The 24,403-nt window shown below is 42.6% G+C and overlaps 1 protein-coding gene across 1 annotated transcript in view; it reads right to left on the bottom strand.

Annotated features, from left to right (window-relative positions):
• Nucleotides 1–24,403, bottom strand: part of SLIT1 (slit guidance ligand 1) — an 842,620-nt gene that overhangs the window by 155,433 nt on the left and 662,784 nt on the right. Inside the window, exons 22-25 of the mRNA XM_086922632.1 lie at nt 20,357–20,425; nt 15,630–15,701; nt 12,175–12,246; nt 1,084–1,155 (exon numbers count right to left, since the gene is read on the bottom strand). Coding sequence (XP_086778758.1) covers nt 1,084–1,155; nt 12,175–12,246; nt 15,630–15,701; nt 20,357–20,425 — 285 coding nt within the window. The remainder of the gene's footprint in view (nt 1–1,083; nt 1,156–12,174; nt 12,247–15,629; nt 15,702–20,356; nt 20,426–24,403) is intronic.

The raw sequence follows: 24,403 nt of genomic DNA, 5'->3' as shown, positions 1-24,403 counted from the left end.
TCCTACTATTTTTTGCAATGATTGTTTATGTAGCTTTACAAGTGGGAAAACATGCCAGAAAGGGCAAGAGCAAGTGGGAACAAACAAGAAACGATAGCAGCAAGTAGCAGATGATCACTGGCAGAAAATCACTAGTATGTAAGCCATTTCAATAGCAGATAAACATAGTCGATCACATTTTACAATATATAACAAAAAACAGCCTGTCCTGGACTTTGGAAGAGAACAATTACACATATGGTAGAACAGATGAGGTTCTCACTACCTAGTAAGCAGGATATAGAGTAAAGAGAATGAGGGACTGGGGAATATATTTACTACATAATGTGTACTACGTCTTGTACTGCCTCATTCTGCTGCCTTGCAACTAACTCATTCTAATGCCAGCAATGTATGTATGTGCTGGTAATGCATTTGAACAGACTCATATTCAACAGAAAAAGATGAACTTCAGCAAAGATTCTATACTCCTATATCATATGTGCATTACAACACAAAAGGAGCAGAGAAATATATATTCTGCTGATGCCGATGGGATATGTTCTGCTCCTGCTGCAATCACAGTTTCCTAACCCTCTTCTCATAATATCTAAAAATTATGAGATGCATTTTCCCTAGATGAGATGATGAGAATACTGAGGATTTTCAGCAACCTCATGTATAATGTTGGTTTGGGAAAGCAACAAACATTTCAACTTCCTACACTTTTAGGAACTGTCTGACCAACTTAATGGAAGCCAACAACTATTTTAGCAAAACTATGTGATGCAAAAGGTACACAAATATGTGGAGCGAGAATGATAGAACAGCTTTGCTCTAAGCTGACAGGTAAATGGGTACTATGGACCCACACGCATTCACATCTTTTTCAGATCAAACATACATTGTATCTGTTTTCTGCCTTCTTGCTCGAGCAACCTCTACTCATGCATCATAGTCATCCAACTCAGTGCACAGCAGGGATCAAACAGCATGAAGTAGGTCAACAGATCAGACATCATGCCGGAGAGTAAGTAATGCAGCTCTAGAAACGTTGTTTGTTGACATTATGAATCAGTGTCAGCATGGTGGCAGTTTACTTACAGGTGAGAGAGCGCGCTGACGTCAGTGAAGATTCCTTCTGGGAGGCTTGAGATGTCATTGCCATGGAGAGACCTGCAGAGATGCAATGCATGTGTGATCAGTAACAGGCTACACGACAACATTTTATATGATCACACTCTAGAAAAATAGAAATCTAGATTATAAATGACTTTAAAGCCTGTGTCACCCAGCTAGTCTTCACATTGTAATGCACCAGCTTGCGCCATGTACGAGATGGAGGTGGTCTTTCAGATGGTGGCAGATGCAGGGTAGATGCCCTGTCGGCCAATTTCACAGTTCCCTCACCCCACTCAAAGGCTGAGGAATGATAAAATCACTGAGAATGGAGACTCAGTTAGCTTCATGAGTGGAAACCCCTGCCCTGACAGCCCCTCTGACACTGGGCCACCAGATCACAGTAATGTTCACGGAGACTGTCATTCATTTCCCCTGCATTGCATGGCTGGCCCCCATGTGCAGAGAGGAGACTCCTTACGCAACAGGCCATTGAGTTTTTCACTTTCCGAAACAAACCTTCGATTTAGGGGTTTCTTTCTGCAAAAAGAAAACAAGCCTCAAGGATGTCCCAAAAACATGGCGAACTTCTTGCATGCAGATCTCTACCAATCCACCATAGATCTCTAAGTATTGTGTGCAGTCCCACGCCAGGGAAGTGGCTGACCTGTGGGTTGGAGGGCCACCACCAAGGTCCTAGTGACACTCGAGGTCCCAACTTTGACCATGTTGCTCTCTGTAAAAGTTGATTTGGCTTAAACTATAGGCAAATACCACAAAATGACAGAGATTCAGTATATGTAATTGGGCACACATAAATAGTGCTCATATTAAAGGTAAGTGGGGATAGGAGTGGACAGGATGGAAAGCTCAATGCAGCTCAGCGGTATATTACATCTATTAATGCCATTCTACAGCAAGGGTTGTGAGGGCAGAGTACAGACGTCAGGGTTTCAGGTGATTTTCTCCCCTATACAGTAGAGTAGCGAGGCAGCACCTGCGTTTGTCGCCCGCGGCGGCCGAATGTAAGGAGGGGAGGGAGGCTGCCGCTGCCGCCAAACCTTGTGCCGCCTGAGGCAGACCGCCATCCCCTTACTACGTCACTGCAACAGGAACTGCCTGTGATCGCAGCCAAGTGGCCCCTGCCTGAGTACCTGTTCGGGATCTTAGTCCAGAAACAACATTAACGAGTGAGTATTTCTGCTCTCTGCTGAAATCTGCGAGACAGCGGGTGATCCTCAAATCATGGGGCACTGAGCTCTCAATGTCCTTTCACTCCCTTTATTTGTCTTTCATTACCCCACGGCACATCCTTTTTGTCCTGCTTTTGATTTGCTTTTCCCTCATTATTACACACCCCCTTCCTAACTAACACGGTCCATGCTGCCTTGCTGCAGCCCGCAACCTGGACTCAGGGCAGCCCGGCATAATTGAATCTGAGCGCTGCTGGTGTGATCTGGGCTGGCTGTAGCTGAGGAAGCACTCCCAGCGACCAGGTTCATAGTAGTTGCATCGGTACACCTCGCCCACAACCCTCACCACCCAAATGATACACAGACAAGTATGTTTGGGAATAAGAAGTTGCAGGTTTATTTGTGATACAAATAACAGAGCGGGTTAACTGACAGGCGACCCCCCTATACCCCGCAACCCCTTGTTGCAGGGCGCCTGAAGTTGAGCCAATGAAGCGTACACCAATGGCCCTAGCCAGGTGTAGAACCTGGGAGGCACCAGCCTCCCACCGGTGGACCTATCGTCCACCTGCCCCACCCTCCAGACAAGGGAGAGTCAACTCACACCTTGCCCAGCCCGGCGGGGCGTTATTAGCAAACCCCCGGTTGCTCAGGCTTACAACCGCCCTAAGGACTAACGGGGTGCCGTTTGAACCAAGTCCCCAAGAAGGGCCCCTCGGCTTATATATGACTCTGCGCTGTGCATTTGCACTGAGGCTTCAGGTCCTGTTCCTGCGCCTGTCCTGCATGGGGGATCGCCTTGTAACTCCTCCTGCAACCTAGAAAACATAAATACAACATTAATATTCCCCCCTCCCCACTTCCCCCCTTTCTGCGGGTGAGCGGTAGGGAGGGGAGCAGAAATTGCGGGCCTCGCGTCCTGTGTTGAGGGGGGAGAGCGGGAGGGGGCCTAAAGGGGCTATGGGGCCTTAGGCTGGCGAGGAGCAGCCTGTACAGCCGAGCAATGGAGGGGGCAGCAGCAAAGAGGGCGCCAAGAGGGAGGGGCTCCCCCTATAACCGCCCCGGAAGCCAGGGGTTGGCCTACCTTGTGTGACCCCGCCCCCCCTCCCTCCCCTGGGCAGGCCTCGTTTCCCTGCGCCCTACTACGGGGTTTGCCCTCCTATGGGGTCCCCTGCAGGGACCTCGGGCCTCCCTCACTCTGCTGCCGGTGTGGGGTTGTCGACTCTGATCAGGTGGCGGACTTCATGATTACATTTCTTAACAGTGCGAGCAGTGCCAGCCAAAACTTTCTCAGGACTGCACCTCGGGCGGCAGGAGGACACGCCTATAAAGACCTCACTAAATTGTAAGAGAAATGCCAAGGTGCGCACTGCGCCGTGTACTGGGTGTGAGTTAGATTGTAGTAGCAGCAACTGAGACAGCTCCCAAACCTGCCCTGGTACTCAGCAAGACGGACCATTACCACGCCTCCACATCAGCTTGTGGACCGGTTAGCGCTCCTGCTTTGACACTTACTTTGCGGCGCACATCCATGCTGCATTTTTAGGGCGGCGTGGGAGCTGGCCAAAAACGATGCCCAGGGCTATCATTGGTAGCGCTTAAGCGCGCTACAAGATTGATGGTCCTGAGACCCACTGGTACAGTGACACTACTGTCGCTAAATAAGTTATAAAGACTGCCGCCCCCAAAATATTACCGCCTGGGGCAGACCGCACCCAACGCCCCCCCCCCCCCCCAGCTGCACCAGTGCCCCTACATAAAGTGGTATATGGATGCTAAAAAGGAAACAAAGGCAAACAGGATGCTGAGGGTGTTGGTGTTGCCCTCCACAGGATATGTGCTCTAGCTTATTGGTGCAGACAGCAGAGCAGGGCAAAAGAAGATTTGTTTGGACTGGCCCCTTTCAATAGAGCCCCAAACAAGCTAAAATAGATGGCATGGAATGCACCCACAGAGTAACGTGCTTTGACTCCGATTAAATCAAGCATTTCAATTCAGTACTTTTCACTGACTGCGAAAGGGGCATTTGAGGTGATTTAACCATCCCTGCCCCATATTACTCCAGGATACATTTTCTCAGTCAAACATTTTTACATTTTTTACATTTTTACATTTTTTAGGATACAATTACATTCGACCCTTAGAAATTATGTTGGACATTTTAAATCTGGGCTAGAATTGAAGGAAAGGCTATGTTTTTTAATATTGTTTTGTGCACACCTCCTGTGCTTCTCCGCTGTGGTGGTGGGAGAGTGTTGCCCCACTGCTGCTACCCAGCAGAGTTAACAGTGAAAAATAAAAGAATAAAATCATTTTATTATCATTTTATTTTTCACTGTTGCCTCTGCAGGGTAAGCGAGTCACAGGATGGGGTGGGGCCTGGCCATCCTGGGCGTCAGGGAGGAGGAGTGATGGGCACTGCTAAGTGCGCATGTCGGTTCGGCCGCCCGTCTTACGACACCCTAACTGACATGCGCACTGAGACAGGTCCTCCAGACCAATCCCAGCGCTTTTCTCATGCTGGGTAATAGCCAGTGCTTTAAATGGGAAAAAATAAGTGTGGGCACTCATTAAATTGAGCTAGGGGCATGGCTAGTGGGCGGGGTTACAGGTGGGGCGAGACATGATGATACTAAGACATTTCTATTGAGTATTCATTTTGCCTGTGCATTTCCTTTGATAGTAGTTTCAAACTTCCGATAAATGCAGATTAACAGCTGCATATGATGATAAAGAGTGGTGTGCAGCGACGGCCCGTGGAGGGAGTTACGGTGGGGCAGGAGGGCGGGGAGGGGGAGGGGCAGGGCGGAGGTTGCTAAAAACCGGCATATGGATAATTGCAGGTAAGTAAACAATTTAATTAATAAAACGAATTTCGTAGTGCGCCTTGCATCGCAAAATGCAATGCAGTGCGAGCTACGAAATTCGTTTTATTAATTAAATTGTTTACTTACCTGCAATTATCCATATGCCGGTTTTTAGCAACCTCCACCCTGCCCCTCCCCCTCCCCGCCCTCCTGCCCCACCGTAACTCCCTCCACGGGCCGTCGCTGGTGGTGTGAATACTTTCTGGGAGCAGGCCCTAAATCATAATAGAAGGAGCTTTTAAATGAATGCAGTCAAGCCATCAACAGCACCATTCAGGCTAATTATCAGCGTGCCTCAGACAAAAGAGATTTTGGAATAGCAGCATTAATAATGAGCACTACGCCAGCTGTGGGACATAAAGAAAACATGTTAAATCATTACAAAAAATAAAGACCTAACACAATATGTTAAAGTTTCCTTGGTTTGAATTATTTGCAGCTTCTCACTGTCATACTGTTCCTACTTGGTTGCTTTTGGCACAATACTTCTAATATACACAGAAACAAGCAGACATGCACACACAAAAGCATTCCATGCATTTCTTTAAAACTACCTCCTGAGAGTGTCCAGATTCTCTGAGCTCACTTTCTCTCTCGCACTCAACCATAAACAGAAGCAGGCAAAAACACACACACTCAAAAAAGGCTCACTTGGGATTGTTACAGCACAGCAAGCACAGTGTGAATGTGATTGACAGAGCAGGGCCTGTATGGGCCATTCTCTATCAAACACAGCAGGGCATAACATTTCCAAAACAGGGATATCCCTTGCATAACGCACATGAGCTGCTGGGAATGGTACAGCAGTTACTCATCTACAAGCTAGAGTGGCGCTTTGGCTGTTAGAGTTCTGTACAGACCTGCTCCACTCTGACTGCCCCGAGCTCCGCAGCACAAGCACCAATTAGCGTACCTTCACTGAGTACCGGTACACTCCTTAGCAGTAGAGAAGTGCTGGTACTCTGATCGGTAAAATTAGGAAGAGCCGGTACTCAATTTCGGTGAGTACCGGCCCATTTAAAGCACTGTTAATAGCATTCCCAGCATGAGAACATAGGGCCCGATTCACAGAATGAACTTAAGACTCAACCCTAAAATTACTACTATTTTGGTATTCACAGAATTCACTCACTACTTTTGGCATTCACAGAATGAATTTACTACTTTTGGTATTCACAGAAGTTAGGATTTCGTCTTAAGTTTGTCTTAAGAAAGACTTAAGACAGACTTAAGACAAAATCCTAACTTCTGTGAATACCAAAAGTAGTAAGTTCATTCCTTGAATGCCAAAAGTAGTAAGTGCATTCTGTGAATACCAAAATAGTAGTAAGTTTAGGATTGAGTCTTAAGTTCATTCTCTGAATCGGGCCCAGTGTCAGATTTGGCATCTGGGAGTCTGTGCAGTGTGCACTAGTGGAGTACCGGAGAGGAGCAAGACGGGGGATGCAGTGTGAGGTAAGTGGTAAATAAAAAAAAAAAAATTATTGGTGCTCGTATTTTTGTATTCCTCCTCAGCGACGGCCCGTGGAGGGAGTTACGGTGGGGCAGGAGGGCGGGGAGGGGGAGGGGCAGGGTGGAGGTTGCTAAAAACCGGCATATGGATAATTGCAAGTAAGTAAACAATTTAATTAATAAAACGAATTTCGTAGCTCGCACTGCATTGCATTTTGCGATGCAAGGCGCACTACGAAATTCGTTTTATTAATTAAATTGTTTACTTACCTGCAATTTTCCATATGCCGGTTTTTAGCAACCTCCGCCCTGCCCCTCCCCGCCCTCCTGCCCCACCGTAACTCCCTCCACGGGCCGTCGCTGTTCCTCCTGCACTGCCGCTCTCCCATGTCGCATTGGGAGCAGCCGCCACTGAAAAAAGAGTTGAGTTGCAAACATTTTCTTAGCTTTTTGAGAGCATGTTTGCCCACCTGTGATCATGTTTGTGTTCCATCCTGCATACATTGCATCACCCAAACACTCCAGAGAGTATCTAATGTTCCACTCTTCAACATTTCTTATCATTAGAATCACACACTAGAAGAGGCATCTATTATTAGATGCCTCTTTCTAACTTTTATCATTTGTAAAAAAAAAAATTACAAAAAATTATTTTCTCTTGGTAATGTGGTGCAAACAGAAGAAGCAGCTGCATACTTAGTTGCAGCAAATCAAACAGGAGAACTGAGAGAGATTACTCTTTAATGCCAAAAAAGAGAATTGAAATTACAGAAATTGTGCAAAAAAGAGGAGTTGGAGAAATCTATTGAAACTTTATAATGCAACACATGTTTTACCTATATTTGATTTCAGAGCCCGAACTATTCAATAGCACTTTGGCTACCTTTTTTTGGAATGCCTCACCCACGCATTCAATTTCTAAAGTAATATTTTGTCTACCAATTTTACGTGTCCGTCTATAAATCTAAGAGTCACATATGCATGCCTATTTACTGACAGGGCATAGAAGCAGTTTGTATTTTCGAATAGAGTTATGTGCATTGAAGCGTTTAGTGGAAGAAACCCAGAGTCATTAGTTGCCTACTGTTAAGAAACTAGAGATGTCTGTTAAACCTATTAGCCCCTGATGCATTGCTTGATCCAGTATTTGGACAAAATATCAAGTCAAAAATATAGAATTTTTTAATATTGTGATACATAAATATCATGATGCAGAAATATTGTTTAAAAAATATCTATTTTTTAAGGCAAGTAATATTGTTGTTAAAAATATTTGTGTTGTTAATATCATGTACAAAAATATAGTTGTAAAAATATTGCTTTTTAATTATCTTTATGTATTTAAGTTTCTATTTTCATTGTACATGTTATAAATTGTTTGTATAATTATTGTTGATTTTTTTAATATAATTTGTAAGTTTTAGATATTTTTAAATTAAATGTATTTGTTAATTATGATTTATAGTTTCATATACAATAGAGTGGTAAGTTATTCAAGTAATAATACATTACAAATGATTTATTCATTTATTAATACTTGTTTTATTTATTACTTAATGTGTTAATTGTGGTACATTTTTTTATTTCAATTACATTTTAATTGTTGGCTGTTATGTTTGTCGAAATAGAGTGTGGAATTTCAATCAAATTAATCATATTTGTTTTAATTGATTATAATTATTAAACTTGTAATAATAATGTAATTTGTTTTATTTTTTTAAAATTTTAGACATATCATTTTTATTGTGAGAATTTTATAGTATTTTTGGTTATTTAATAGAGTTGTTCAAACATGTTATTTGTTTTAAGTGAACTATTCTCTCTCTATTGCTGTACAGAGTAGAGTGGGGATAGTACATTTGATCCCTCTGGAGTCCAATCCTTTCCCTACTGTTGCACAGACTGGAGTGAGAATAGTAAATGTTACCCCTCTGGTGTCGAACGCTTTACCTACTGTTGCATAGACTGGCGTGGGAGTAGTAAATACCCCCAGTTGTCCAACGCCTGTTTTATTGTTGCACAGACTGGAATGGGAATAGTACTTTTTACCCATCTGGTGTCCAACGCTTTCTGTACTGATGCACTGTTGCACAGACTGGTGTGGAGATAGTACAATTTACCACTTCTGAGCCCAACCCTTTCCATACTGTTGCACAGACTGTAGTGGGAATAGTACATTTTACCACTTTGTAGTCCAACGCTTTCCCTAATGTTGCACAGACTGGAGTGGGAATAGTAAATTTTACCCCTCCAGTGTCCAACGCATTCCCTACTGTTGAACAGACTGAAGTGGGAATGGTAAATTTTACCCCTTCGGGGTCCAATGCTTTTCCTATTGTTGCATATATTGGGAGTAGGAATAGTACATTTTACCATTTTGGAGTCCAACACTTTCCGTACTGGTACACAGATTGAAGTGGAAATAGCAAATGTGACCCATTCAGTGTCTAACGCTTTCCTTAATATTGCACATACTTGAGTTGGAATAGTGCATTTTACTTCCTTGTGGTCTTTTGCTTTCTCTTCTGTTGTAGAGACTGGAGTTGGATTAGGGAATTTTACCCCTTTGGTGTTCAATGCTTTCCCGACTATTGCACAGATTGAAGTGGGAAAAGAACATTTTACCCCTCCGGAGTCCAACACTTTCCCTACTGTTGTATACATTGCAGTAGAAATAGTATATCTATTTTTCACAGATGTTACTAATATTGTTTAAATATATGTAATATTATTTTTTGTTTATTTATTTACATTTATATTATTTTATATTAATTGTATGGACATATATATAATTTATATATGCCTTTTATATTAGTAAATTTAAAAAAACATTAAAAAAAAGAATGTGGAAATATTTTTTTTAATATTCTTAAATGAACTTATTCAGCACACAAATACCCGAGGGTATCTTGGCGCTGGCTACTGAGTGGCAAGAAAGAAGGAATTATAAGGAATTAAATAGCCAGGTCTTGAGAGGTTTTCTAAAAGTCATGAGATTCGTGGACAATTTGATGTAGAGCGGAAGCTTGTTTATAGCGGTGGAAGCATGCAGCACAAAGCTGCGGCTTCCCAAAGATACACGTTTGACCTTAGGCAAAAGCATGACTCCCCAAGATGCATGTTTGACTTTAGGAAAAATCACGAATTTGGCTTAATAGTGTTACGTTATGTATATATGTGTATATAAATATACAAACATATAGATCTATCTATGTGCGTATGTTTAGATAAGTATATATTTATATGCAGTATTAACTATTACTTAAATGTATGTATTTTACAATATAGTTATGTTATATATTAAAATATTTAATGTTTACTATTTTAACCTATATATTTCTAGTATAGAAAAACGATATTTTTTGTGATCAATATTTTTGACACAATATATTTATGTATCACGATATTTGTGTTCTCGATATTATGTTACTGAACTCTTAATCCACTGCAGAAAATGAGAGAGATCCAGCTGAATCACGGATCAGGCAGCTAATATTGAGTTGGGTCTGATCCAGGCTGGAGCCAATGAAATATGCTGAATTTCAGTTAATTTGCTGGCACATTCAACAGTGCCAGCACGTTGCCTCCTTTCCATTTTGAGCAGCAACCTGCAGGCGGTGAAGGGACTTTCTCATTTTTTATTCCAGCTGGGCCAAAAACAAAGGTTCTATTTAATGTGTCACAAGCCCTCCTAATGTTTGCCTGTGAGCCTGGTTGGGAGCTCTTTGTAGCTTGTCACCTTGATGCCAATGCAATTGAGGAAAACAATGGCAAACATCCTGTTTTCACTTCACAAGTATTTAACAGTAACTACGATTTGAAGGCAGCTTTTTAGCTTTGTTCAATCCCTGTACATGAGACATATATGCATGCACTGTAAGAATGGCAGATGTATCGGTCTGTATGTTTAGTTACACAAATAACAATTTAAATAGCACTTAGTAATTTTCCAGCAAAACGTAGGATGGCAGTCCACTTTACATCACATGCACACATTATATATTTGGACAATAAATCATACATGTGTAAATCTGTGAACATGATATGCTACATAAATAATGAGGCTTATAATGTGTAAGAGTGGAATATTATCCTTACTGGTAGCCATCATATGTTACGAGTGCAAGCCGGTAGAAACTGAAATCCAGAAATTAAAATGTAACAAAGTGATTTGAGTTGTCTGTAGTAATGAGACTTAGGGACTTATTATGATAGCGGAGGGTTGTATTGCTGCCCGCTATCACGACAGCCAGGAGACTGCCAGCCAAGAAGGCGGTGGTCTGACCGCCTTTTTAGGATGCAACCGCCAGGCTGGTGGTCGGAAAGTGCTGCAGCACAAGCTGCAGTGCAAGGGAGCACTTTGTGCACAACCAAGCACTGTGTGCCATGCTCCATGTGTTGCATGGCACATGGTGCATGAAGGTGCTTGGGGGCACTACATGTACCCCAGAGCCATTTTGCATTGGCGCACAAGAGACTGGGGCCCTGTTTGGGGCCCCCCAAACTCCCTTTCTGACGGCCTTTTTATGGACTGCCATGAAAAGAATATTGAAATGGACACCATAATCCTGACGGCGATGCCTGCCTAGGCACTACCTCCATTTGGGATCATGATTCCGACCACCGCCCAATCAGGATCCCTGTTCCTGCTGGAGGCAGCAGTCCATCCCCAAACAGACATGGGTCTGACCACCAGCATTGTAATGTGGCAGTGGGACCGAAAGGCTGTGGGCAGAGGATCCACTACCCACATCCTGTCGGTCCCTCCACCATCATATTGAGGACTTTAAATACTACTCAAAGCAACCTATATATTTAGCAGCCTTTTAATAGGACAGATTTTGGAAAAACGAATAAAGTTCCAAGCCCATGCCTTACAGTTTGAATGCAGCTCCTTGATGAAATACAAATCATGTATCTGCCTGTTACACAATCTGCTTTGCATAAGACGTAATAACTCTCTATGCTACTTTATAAGTTTAAACTGTGAGTAGGCAAGGCACATATCTGTCCCACCAGTGCATTAACCACCAGAGTTATCTTACCATTATTATTATCCTCTTAGAGTTACTGGGAATGCAAAGATCTCTGTAACGGGTGCCTAAACCCCATAATACATTTTAAAATGCAGCCTTTGTGACCAATTAAATCGGAAAAGATTTGCTATTACATTGTCCTTTTTGCCAATTTATTTGTGGTAAATCAAAAAAAGTAAATGTATAAGACTGATTTTTATGACACTGTCCCTTGTGACTTCACCTCCTTTCTGTTGCAACACCTTCACCCCCAAAGTATGAGTTCCTGGAGTACATTTTTTCCAATTCCATTGATCTGATAGCCACAGCTGCAATTCAATGTAATTATCAGGTGACCACAAAATGTCCTGATAATTATCTTGTAGGTATGAAAAGTGCTGTAAGGACTCAAACCCATTAAGACAAGCGATTGGACCATTCTCTAATTCGGCTAACATAATTGCTGAAGGGAATCTTTACGAAGACACTAAGAAAAAACAGATGGGGTTGAAACAGAATCAGGGTTCATAACAAAATAGCGGAACTTACAGCAGCCGCAATGAGCGCAGGCCTTCGAATGCCAATGGTGGGATGCATCGCAAGGAGTTATAGCTGAGGATCCTGAGAATAAAGGAAAGCAGCAGAAGTGAACATTATGGCAAAGTTAGGTTCTGTGCTACACACCACAATAACACACACAATGATCACATCTATTTGTTATGCATAGGGGGGGATAGTTCTCACGGCTCTATGGGTGGAACTTGCCCGATGGCAAGGGTAAAAAAAGAACCTATAAAAGATGCTGCATACCAACCTGGGGTACAGACTTGTTGCGCACATGACTCAGGGACTGTCCCAAAACAATAATACTTGCAGTACCTTATTTCGTCTTCAAATACACATATTTAATGATGCAATCACTGCAAATGTTTGACATCCAGGTGTATTGAAATCATGGATATTTTTGAAAAATGAAAAGTTGTTAATTCATATTGTTGTTGAAAATCAACATAGAATCTCATATCATAGTTATACCAAACTTGATGCTCCACTCCAGTGCATTTCAGGCATTAATGTACCCTTCTTCAGTGTAAAGGAACTGCAAATTAATTATATACCAACATCATTGAAGGAAAGTAAAAGGCTGATTATGACTACGGTGGTCCTATGGACTGCCGCAGCCACGATGGCGGTGCTGGCACTACTGCACCGGCGGTCTGACTGCCTTATACAAGCTTGGCGGTCGGACCACTGAAAAGAGTGGTACAGCAGTTTGAGGCTTGCAATATGCTTGCCAGTACCGGTGCGGCACGGCTAAGCACATTACAAGTTTCCTCACTGCTATAGTTTTCATGACAGTGAGCCTGCCATAAAAAGTGAAGTGGTGAAGAAACAAAGGGAACTCTTCAGCACCCCCTGTTTCCTAAGGGCCAGGGGATGCATGCAGGGGGGCACATGGTGTTCTCCCCTGTACGCATGCACACACATTTCCTGCACAGCATGGACGTAACAGTTCATGCCATGCAGCAATGCGGTGTGGTGGCCCCACAGCACTGCCTTTCTAAGGTTCACATACAAGCCTTTAAAAGTCTTCACCGAGTGCCAGCCGCCGCAGGACTGCCCATCGGGTTTTAACTCATAAACCGGTGGGCGGTGTGTGGACGACTTTGGCAGACTTAGAGCGGGCGCTGGCGTGGCGGCCCACTCCAAGACTTCCAAAGTCGTAATCAGGCCCTAAATCAGAAGAACCTCAATATCCAAAACACAGTTAGTCCGCAAAACGAGTAAGGAGTCGATATATCTAACAGTGCATCTTGAGCATCAGCTCCAATAAAAATAAAATCAAAACCTCTTCTGTCTAAGTTCATCTGGAATTAAAGAATATAATATAAACCACAAGCATGCACTATCCAAAAGCAGACCATACCCGAGTGAAAACAGTTGCAGAGGAAACGCTACAAAAATAAACTACTGTGAGTGAGATCATGCCACAACAACAGGTTTGTATACAACATCTTTTATACTGCACTGTAAATAACGCGGAAACACAGGTTTATTTGAGAATAAAAACTGTTCATGGTGATGTATTCTCCCTTTTTTAAACGCATTTTTATTATTACCGAAAAACAAAACAAAGCAGCACTTTAAAATGTACAATATGTATCAATGCACTTAGACGGTATGACGATAAAACCTTTACTGTCAGGAACACCAGAAGTCAATATTAGTAAATTATAAAATAAATTACTATTGTATGTCGAAATTAAGGGTGAGCCGAGCTGGCGTAGTGCCTCTAAGGGTAGTTCCACGGAGTTTGAAAAATCTCAGAGGAACTGCGCTATGCTATGCTCCCTCCCCCCTCGCAAATTAATAAAATTTTTAAAAAGAAGGCACTTACCTGCGTATTTGCAAAAATCTGCAAACTACGCTGGTGGAGCGGAGTTACCTGCGTGGTGTTAGTCGAAATGTGTATACATCAACTAAAGGTCCGGTGATCAATAAATTGGCATAAGTCAGGAGGCGATATATTAGGCATAGAAACAGTGATGTATCCTTAATGTGTGCTAATAAGGAACTCATATTTTGAAAGGGTAAAAAAGAAGAAAAGGCTCTGTGGGAATGTCCAGTTTCTATAAAGTTGGGTACATTTTTTTAGTGTCTCAGAATGGGAGCCTTAACAAGAAAGTAATTTGATACAATATATGAGCTGTAACTGCTTCCTAAAGGTCTGTGAATAGTCAAGCATACCACACTTGAGAACTCAAGAGAGGGTATGTGGCACTTATCAGTAACGGAGTATATCTATGAATGCCTGGTTTGCTCGCCATCTTCGTAGAGGGCTTGAAAGGGCAGTGGTGCACAAGCACTGTTTGTTAATGCATGAGAAACCCATCTGCCATGCACCAGACTCTTTTTGTTCATATGTCAACTAAATTTCCACTTCGCCAACATTAAAACAATTCTCAGAAAATAATTACAAGTTTGATAAATCGGGCATTATTGAGTTCCTTAATCCGATTGAAGCCAATAGGAGAATTTGTTAACCTTCTGACAGTGCCTTGCTCGGTTGTGTGAAAAGACACAAAAGAGCAAATTAGCAATGACTTCTGCTTAACGGTACTGTGTATTTATACAATAGACCCAGGTACAGACACCAGGCTACATATATGTATGCATGAACTGAAAGGTGATGGGAAAGGGTGAAGTATGAGACATACAATTGATGAACGGAATGCAGAACAAATCAAAACATTCAACCTCAGTCACAAGATCTGGGTTAAATCTATCATTCTTTTGTTCACCATGCTACCCCAGTTTAGACCTGGCCATATGCAAATCAGTCTTGACCCTCTGCCTCATGGGAACAGTCCAGCCCGAACTGCCAAGCCAGGTCCTCCCTGGACCGGAAACAAGCATCTTAGGACCGGTTTTGGAGTTTCACCTCTCATCAGCCAGGATAGCTTGAATCCAGTGGCACAGTGAGCCCAGGACTCACGTCTGGGCATACCCAGCACACTTAGGGCGAGACAGGAAAAGAGACACAATTGATGGACGGAATACTGAACAAATCAAAACATTCAGCCCCAGTCAAGGGAAAAGGTGAACTATCTCTGCATAGAAGTTTCTTTAGCCTGTATAAGTAGTCAAAGAGTCTATCAAATCCTTTATTTAATGTTTATTCTTGTGATAAATATTGGCCCTATAGACAAACGACACTAGGCAGCCCTATGGGTGTACATGACCACTGACGTTTTCTAAACAGGAATTGGCGGCTTCCTGTTGGAGAAGAAATCAAGAAAAGTTGGGGATCCTATTTCATATGCAGGCTCGGCAGCGAGGTCATCAACTGTTATTTCTTAGAGTATTCTAACGCCAGACTGGTGGCATCTTTATGAGTAGGTATATTCAGACATCCACTCACCTAACTATTGGTGATGCATGAGCACCTTCTAAACGTAAACAATAACTCACGACTTTAGCACATGCCGAATTTAATAACTTACAGTGTTGTGAGTTGGCTCATGTTGGTGAAAGATGAGTTGCTCAAAGAGTTGATCCTATTGTTGCTTAAATCTCTGAAAAGAAGCAAACAACATGTTCAAAGCCATTTTTATATAACTTGAGTACACACATACCATGTCCTCTTTCCAGACACATCCCCCTGATATACCTCTTTCTCACTGCAGGGATCTCTGGAGAAATTCATCTAGAATCTATATTGTAAAAATCTGATTTTAAAAAAACATCACTGACCTCCCTTATCAGACCTCTAAACCCCACATTAGATCTCTAGTGATGAGCAACTAAACAGTTTTTAACACGCTAGTCACCTTTCACAATGTTGTTCCTACCTTGTTGAAGACATTAAATTGACTCTACAATTTCTCTGCAGTCTTTTACGGAGTTATCCCACTTCACACAGTCAATGGTTGGTCTGGTTAGTGATAGCATAAATTTAAAATACTAACTACTCTCCTTGGTCTTCAGGGGGCCACGGCAAACCGGTCTTCCACATTATTGATTCTATCCCTTAACCACATGGCTGCTGCCTCGATTCCCCTGCTGTGCTGCCCCTCATTGAAATGGGTGTGGTTGTGACAGAACCATTCCATCATCAGCACAGCCCAACCGTGACTGATGACGGAATGGTTCCGTCACAAGCATCGAAGGGGTTAAGACACACTGGCTGTGCTGGATACGCTTGATATATTACTCAACTTGATTTACAACTCACTTGTGCAAACTCAGGAATTGCACACAATATTCTAATGATATCATGCATACAGTATCGCCCCTGCACATTGCATAGATAATACTGAGATACCTTAATATCATTATCAAAATATTGAGGACCAAAATATCGACAGGTAAGCATTTATAGACTTTCTCCGCATAACTCCACATATATGTACATTGACGATATCCATATATCTTTACTGTACCTAGATGTGGAATCAAGAACTGCCAATCTACACTTACCTATGTACAAATGCATCCATGATATTTTGGTGCTCAATATTTTGGCCATAATATTAAGGTATCCCGATATTGCCTGTTCAATATCCAGACTTAAACCCTACATACCATAGGGATTGCTTTCTTCAACGTTCTGCAGTAAATGCTACTGTTTGTTCTGAATGTACAACTACACTTGCACGCCCATACCCATTCACATACAAAAATGCTTACCTACCCACCCATATACGAGCAGAAGCACAGAAAAAGACACACACACACACACACACAACACATTTCACAATCTCTTCATCTTTCCTTTTCCTTAAAGATGTCAGTGGATAGATTATATTTAATGTATAATATGGACATTTAAAGATTTTATGGCAAGCTACATAAATGTACTGTAAAGCCAGCAATATTTATGAATGCTTTGGTTGCAACGGAGTGGTGTTGGAGTCACTTGGATGGTGCTTATAATGATTCAGTCTGAGTCTGGAATACACTAACTTGGATGGTGCTTATAATGATTCAGTCTGAGTCTGGAATACACTAAAGTGTACATCCCTTCATAGAGTAGACATTTGAAGAGGTCTTTGGGATACTGCAGGGCTCTTTTTAGGTCACAGCTTACCAGACAGCTCAGCTGTTTGGTAAAGACAACTTGGCGACTTTAAGAAAGTTGACCTAGGAATACATTTCTCCCATTGATTACCATTGGCTTTGTTGTTTGCAACTGACATTTTCTGGCTTTATTGGCTTTTGGTTCTCCAGGTTATGTTCATCCCTCCCGTGCCCTAAAGTGTGTTTACAGTATTCTTCCACAAACTCGCTTTCTGTAAACAGGCCTTTAAATTTTGTTCTTATCTTGTCACATTTGCTGAGACTTGAAAGACTCTGGTCAAATGTCAGGGAGCTGTCTACCGAGGATGCTTGTTTACTTTTCTTTCTCTGACTTCAAAGCGATAGGATTTATGTGACAATCTTGCTGGATACTGGGGGTAGGAAAGAGGTTTTTTCTAGCACAAGAGAACATTTAAATGAACTGTGTAAGTGTTTCGGAATACATCAGAATTAGGAACACAAATGTAGCACATTTTTAGTTATTTCTGAAGTGTGTTGGATAGAAATAATTTAATATGATCAAAACAAATCATTACACTAGGTGATGCAATTTCCACACATTTTCATTTGTGAAATGTATAGTTTTATTAGTAATACTGTATGTCCGTGCAAATGTAATAGTTATTTGAATTAAAAATGTGTTTTCTGTAATGGCAGGGCGCTACCATACCACGCATACTCTGTTCTACGCCACACCACTCTACTCTGCACCACTCCACACCACTGGAGTCTACTTTGCACCACTCCACTTTACACCCCTCCAGGCCACTGCACTCTGCACCACTCTAATCTATGCAACTGCACTCTATGCCCCTTCATGCTATGCCTCTCCATTCCACCATGTATCACTCTACTCAATACCAATGCACTCTTTGCCACTCTACTCTGCACTACTGCACTTTTCGCCACTGCACTCTACACCACACCAGTCTAGACAAAACCAATCTACTCTGCACAACTTCACTCTACGCCACTGTACTCTACACCACTCTCCAACACTGCACTTTACGCCACTGCACTTTATACCAATACACTCCATGCCAATGCCCTTTACTCTGTAACACTCAACTTTATCCCCCTACGCTCTCCACCAATCCACTGTACACCACTCTAATCTACTCTATGCCACTGTACTCTATACCATTTTACTCTACGGCATTACACTCTATGGCATTACACTCTATGCCACTCTACGCAACTGCACTTTACCCTGCACCAGTCCACTCTATTCCACTTCACTCTGCTCTAAAACAGTCTACTCTACGACACTGCACTCTACGCCACTCCACTCCACTCTGTGCCAATCCTCTCTATGCCACTGCACATACACCACTCTACTCTTAACCACTGCACTCTACGCCAACGCACTCTACACAACCGCACTCTATGCCACTGCACTCTACTCTGCATCACTGTACTCCACGCCACTGCTTTCTACACTCTACACCACTGCAATCTGACATTCTACTCTGCAATACTGCACTCACCACCACAGAACTCTCCGCCACTCTACTCTGCACTACAACACTGTACGCTACTCTTATCTACACCACTGCACTCTATGCCACTGCGCTCTATTATACTCTACTCTGCACCACTCTATGCTGCTCTACTCTGCACCACTCTACATCACTGACCTCTATCCCCCTAGACTCTACTCTGCACTCTATGACAATTGATTCTACTTGGCCCGCTGCCCTCTGCATCACTCAACTCTACCCCAACTCCACTCTGAACCACTATACGCCACTCCACTCTGTGGCACTCCACACTACTATGCATCAGTCTAATCCATGCAACTGCATTCTACAATGCTGCATAGTATGCCAAAGAATTAAAAGGCACTATACTATGCAACACTCTACGCCAATGCACCTGCATGGAGATGGCCTACTGGCTTTGCCAATGCTTGTTAACAGTGTGCTGGCACTCTCAAATGCTGCTGGGTTGAACAGGATTACACAACTCACAACCTAGCTTGTCTGCTCCCATTCTAGACTGTGTCCCTCCCCTTTTCCATGTCACCACATGGTCATGCTGTTGCTGTGTTCTTCCTTATCCAGATGCACTTACTGCCCTAAGTTCTCATTGTAAATAAATCCCCATGTCCATGTACAGTTCTCCACTGGCCCCTGGCCTCACTGTCTTCATGTTGCCTACATTTCATGCATCCATGTACTGCGCTCTGCTGACCCTGCAGCTCACTTAATGCGTCATAAAATTCAACAATAAAATAAATACATATTCGAGTGATGGCGGGTCAAGAGGCACAGCATTACTAATGGGAGAAAAATGCAGTAACAACTACAGTAAATGAATAAGCCATTGTGCATCACCTATCATAGTGATCACAAGAATTCAGAATTTGGATTGCTCTGCTGATATTGGAGAATTAACATGTTGCGCTTTGAGTTACTACTACGGACTTCTCATCTGAGTTGGGGGACGAACTGAAAGGTCTCAGTTAAGAATACTTGTCTTTATGGAATAAAATATGCACCAATTTGAAAGTTTGGAAGTATTGATCCAGGTACTTCCGAGACCAACATAAGGTTGGAGCAATTTGACGATTACCCTAAGGAAGCCCTATTCGGGCCGAAACGCATTGGCTGCACCCTGGGTCTACTATTCCATCATATATGGTCCAAGATTCCATTAAAGTATCATATCTAACACCATTCAAAGAGTCCGGATTGATTAATCTATTGTGCATTTGTGCATTTTGAAATGTTTATGTTGCCTCTCTGTGTTTTTTAAGTGTATTGTAATTTTGTGGTCTGTTGACAGAAGATCAGTGAGGTGGGCAACTCAGACCTATTAGTTGGTTTACGATTTGTGTATAACGATGTATGTATATCACTTTCTGCCTCTGCTCTTGTTCTCTCAGTTTTGTTGAGGAGTGTTTTGTGCCTGACTTTATAATGGGACGCCATTCTCACTTAGTTCTATTGCAAACAATCACTTTCACATTTGTACAGAGGCTGCAAGAAGACCACACCATCCTGAGATTTTAGAGAGCCCACATTCTTGCTTCCTTATTTCCAACATAAACATTTGCTTTTGTCTACCTTTAGTAACATACGGGACCAGGAAGCAGAGGCGGTGGGCTGTGTCATACATTTTACCAAACGTGTTACTATGGTATACTTACACAAGCTGTAGATATTTGTATGTGGAGAGCTGTCCTGGTACCATGGTGAACTGGTTCCCATCCAGATACCTATGGGGTGAAATAGGCATGGTCAGTACTGTGACATAAACCAGCAAGGAAGTAGCCAGAAAATGAAAATTGCCCCCACTTTGAACTAAAAATATTCCGTCCATCCATCCATTCACTCTGACATTCATCCATCAATTCATCTACTCTGCTATTCAACTACCCATTCACCCAGTCTGCCATGCATCAACCTACTCTGCCATTATCCATCCACCGGTTTTTGCCATCCATCCATACATTCTGCCTCCCATGCCTTCACTCTGACATCCATCCACTTTGCTATCCATGTGTCCATCCATCCATCCTTCATCAATCTACTCTGCCATCAATTCATCAACTCTTCAATCCATCCATACATCCATACATCCATCCACTATGCAATCCACTCATTCATGCATTCATTCACTTTGCTACCTATCAATTCACTCTGCCATCCATCCATTCATTCATTCTGACATTCATCCATTCACTCTGCCGTCCATCCATATACTCTGCTATCCTCCCATCCACTCTGCCCTCCATCCATCCATCCATCCAGTCTACCATCCATCCACCCTGCCGTCCATCCATCATCCATCCACTCTGCCATCCGTTAACTCATCAACTCCTCCATCTATCCAACCAGCCATCTAGTCTACCATCCATCCACTCTGCCATTCATCCATCAATCCATTCACTCTGCTATCCGACCATTCATTCATCCACTCTGCTATCCATTCGCTCTTCTTTTCACACACTCATCCATCCATTGCTCTGCCATCTTTTCACCTGTCCATCAAGCTATGCCTTCACTCATCCATCCCTCCCTTTGCTCTATCATACATTCACCTGTCCATCTATGTATCCATTTACACACTCATCCATCCAACCAACCATCCCTTTACTTTGACATTCTTTCATCTGTCCATCCACCAATCTTTCACTCACCCTTTCACCCACTCATTCCTCCATATACTTACTCATCCATACGTCTTCTTTTCACCCTTCCATCTAATAGTCCTTCTTTCATTTCCTGTACTATATACCCTGTTGTTGTTGCTTGCTCTTCTATTGGTGCTGTATTTCAGCGCTAATGATCAGCTTTTGCCTGCCGAGTTCCAGACAGAAGAGGCTCATAAAGAGCCCCATCCTCACTGTAGCTGCTAAAGCGGGGGCTTCACGGCGCCCTGTGAACCAGCAATGTACGCAGATCTGCACAAATATTAATAGTAATGCAAAGGTTAGAGAGGAACAGAGCCATAGAAGCTGGCAATGTGATGTCATCCATTTTAGAGGACATAAAAATAAGGGCAAGCTATATGCACCTCTAGGGCCCCTGCATCCACCATTTTCTAAGCTTCTAATCAGGGATTCCAAGCTTGTCTGTCTGGCACAGGATTTAGATTAACGATGTACTGACGTAATCACCACAGTAACTGCACTTACAGTTGTGAAGTGCAGATTCACCTCTACAGCGCAATGGGGTATTTGATTAAATGTTTCTAGTTTGTTTCTAGGATCCATGTACTAAAATGTTAGCTCTGTACACAAGATCTAGGAGGGAAGCATCTAACTGCACATGGCCAGCACCTAGCCACCTTAACGACACAATAGTTTGTCAATAAACGGAGTATTCATGGGCTACAGGATTCACCTGGATGTTAAGTCTGGCTTTGTATTGTGGTTGGATTTGGGGGACGGAAGGGTGGCTGTAATGGGATTTGTCAGAGTTAAATTCTTGTGATATAGGCAACATACAAAGTCCTGGGATGCTTATGCCTAACAGTTTCAAATACTGAACTACTGTCTAGGTGCACTTTGAAGGCTCATTCCATTATTCTTTTTGCTGATGTTTGCTAAGAATTAAGAACGATTTCAGGACTGCGACCAAATATGACATGCTTATAGTTATTGTATTGGTTGAAAATGCAAATAAAAAATATTTATATAAAAAAAAAAGAATTAAGAACGATTGATAGTACAGACCTTAGGGGTTCAAAAGTATATGTTCAATACTTTCCATCGCATGGGAGGGTCTATGGTTCCAGAGGAATGGGAGCACCATATTGGACACTGGGAATTGAACGCAAAGGCCTATCATGGCTCCAAGCTTACAGGGGAGGGAAGGATTTTCACATCAAAGTTGTATTTTGAGCTGGATTATCAACTTTTCTTATATATAGAGATAAATATATATATAGATATAGATATTACCTACTGGCGGTCGCCAGTAGGTATATATAGTTAGGACCTAGTTACCATAGGAAATTCCGAACATTCTATTGGGAATAACTTTGGCGCCGATTGAGGAATCTGCCTGTAATTTTCCTTAAAGTTGCGTCGCTGCGCTCCGCTCCTTCCCTGAAAGTTTAGGGGGGATTCGTCAGCGGGGGCCGAGAAAAAAGGGGGGTCCCAAAACGTGTTTTCCCCATGTTAATTTCCATAGGGACATTCTGACAAGGCTACAGCTCGAACGGCTGAACGGAATTACACCAGATTTGGCAAAATGGTAGGGACTGGTATGCAGCAGTGCCTTTTGTATGTTTGGTGTAAATCGCTCCAGTAGTTTTTGAAAAAATTGAATGTGAAATGTAGCCCAATGCAATTTTCCATAGGACCTTTAGACACAGCTACAGCCCGAACGGTTGAATGGAATTACACCAAACTTGGCAAAATGGTAGGGACTGGTATGCAGTAGTGCCTTTTTTATATTTGGTGAAAATCGTTCCAGTAGTTGTTGAGAAAATTGAATTTTCCCAAATTATATATCTATGGGTGGGACACAGTGAGTGCACGTAAGCTTACCGTACTCTGTACCTTCCTGAGTGTGAGCTGCATGCTGATTGGCTGCCACTGTCTGTCAACACTCCAAAACAGAAATTGTTGGCAGCCATCTTGTGCCTCGGTAGACTGAGGCACAGGAAATCAGAAAAACAAACATGTAGAACTCAAAAAGGGGGCAGGGTAGAAGCACCCTGACCCCCTAGGCCTGCTCAGGGGGTCCCGCAAGGCCCCTCCAGGCCCCCCCCAATTTATTTGTTTTTGGGAAATCGCGGGGGTACACGCACCGTACAGAGTACAGTAAGCTTACTGTAAGCTTACTGTACTCTGTACGGTGCGCATACCACCCGCGATTTTCCGAAAAACAATATTATTTTTTTGGGGCCTGGGGGGGCCTTGTGGGACCCCCTGAGCAGGCCTAGGGGGTCAGGGTGCTTCTACCCTGCCCCCTTTGCATGTTGTGCACCTTTGTTTCACTGCTTTCTTGTGCCTTGGTTCTACCGAGGCACAAGATGGCTACCAACACTTCCTGGTTTGGAGTGTTGACAGACAGTGGCAGCCAATCAGCATGCCTTTCACAGGAAAGCAGCATGCTCATTGGCTGTCAACACTTCTAACCAGGAAGTGTTGGCATTCATCTTGTGCTAGGTAGACTGAGGCACAAAAGAAGCAGAAAAACAAACGTGTAGAATGCAAAAAGGGGGCAGGGTAGAAACACCCTGACCCCCTAGGGCTGCTCAGGTGGTCCCACAAGGATATTAACATATTTAAACGTTATCCTCTAATAGAATTAGCATTTAAAAAACCTTGCAAATTCACTAAAAAAAACATAGGTTTCAGGCCTTATATAGTTAGGAATTAGCATTTAAAAAACCTTGCAAATTCACTGGAAAAACCATAGGTTTCAGGCCTTATATAGTTAGGAATTAGCATATAAAAAACCTTTGAAATTCACTGAAAAAACCATAGGTTTCAGGCCTTATATAGTTAGGAATTAGCATTTAAAAAACCATCGAAATTGCTTCTATATAGTTAGTTGTACTAACTATATTTCGCGCACCCGCAATCCACTGCTGATGATGTCACATATTACATCATTCATGACATGGTCAGTGACATCACTGATGACATCACTGATGACATAATTCATGTGATAATATGATGCACCTCCTTACACTCTAATATAACCTTTGATACACCCAGTGTTAAATCCAGACTACC

Source organism: Lissotriton vulgaris, chromosome 5, assembly GCF_964263255.1.
Source record: "Lissotriton vulgaris chromosome 5, aLisVul1.2, whole genome shotgun sequence".
Classification (NCBI taxonomy): Eukaryota; Metazoa; Chordata; class Amphibia; order Caudata; family Salamandridae; genus Lissotriton; species Lissotriton vulgaris.
Note: the sequence above shows the minus strand (reverse complement) of the source record. Positions and strands in the feature narration are given on the sequence as shown.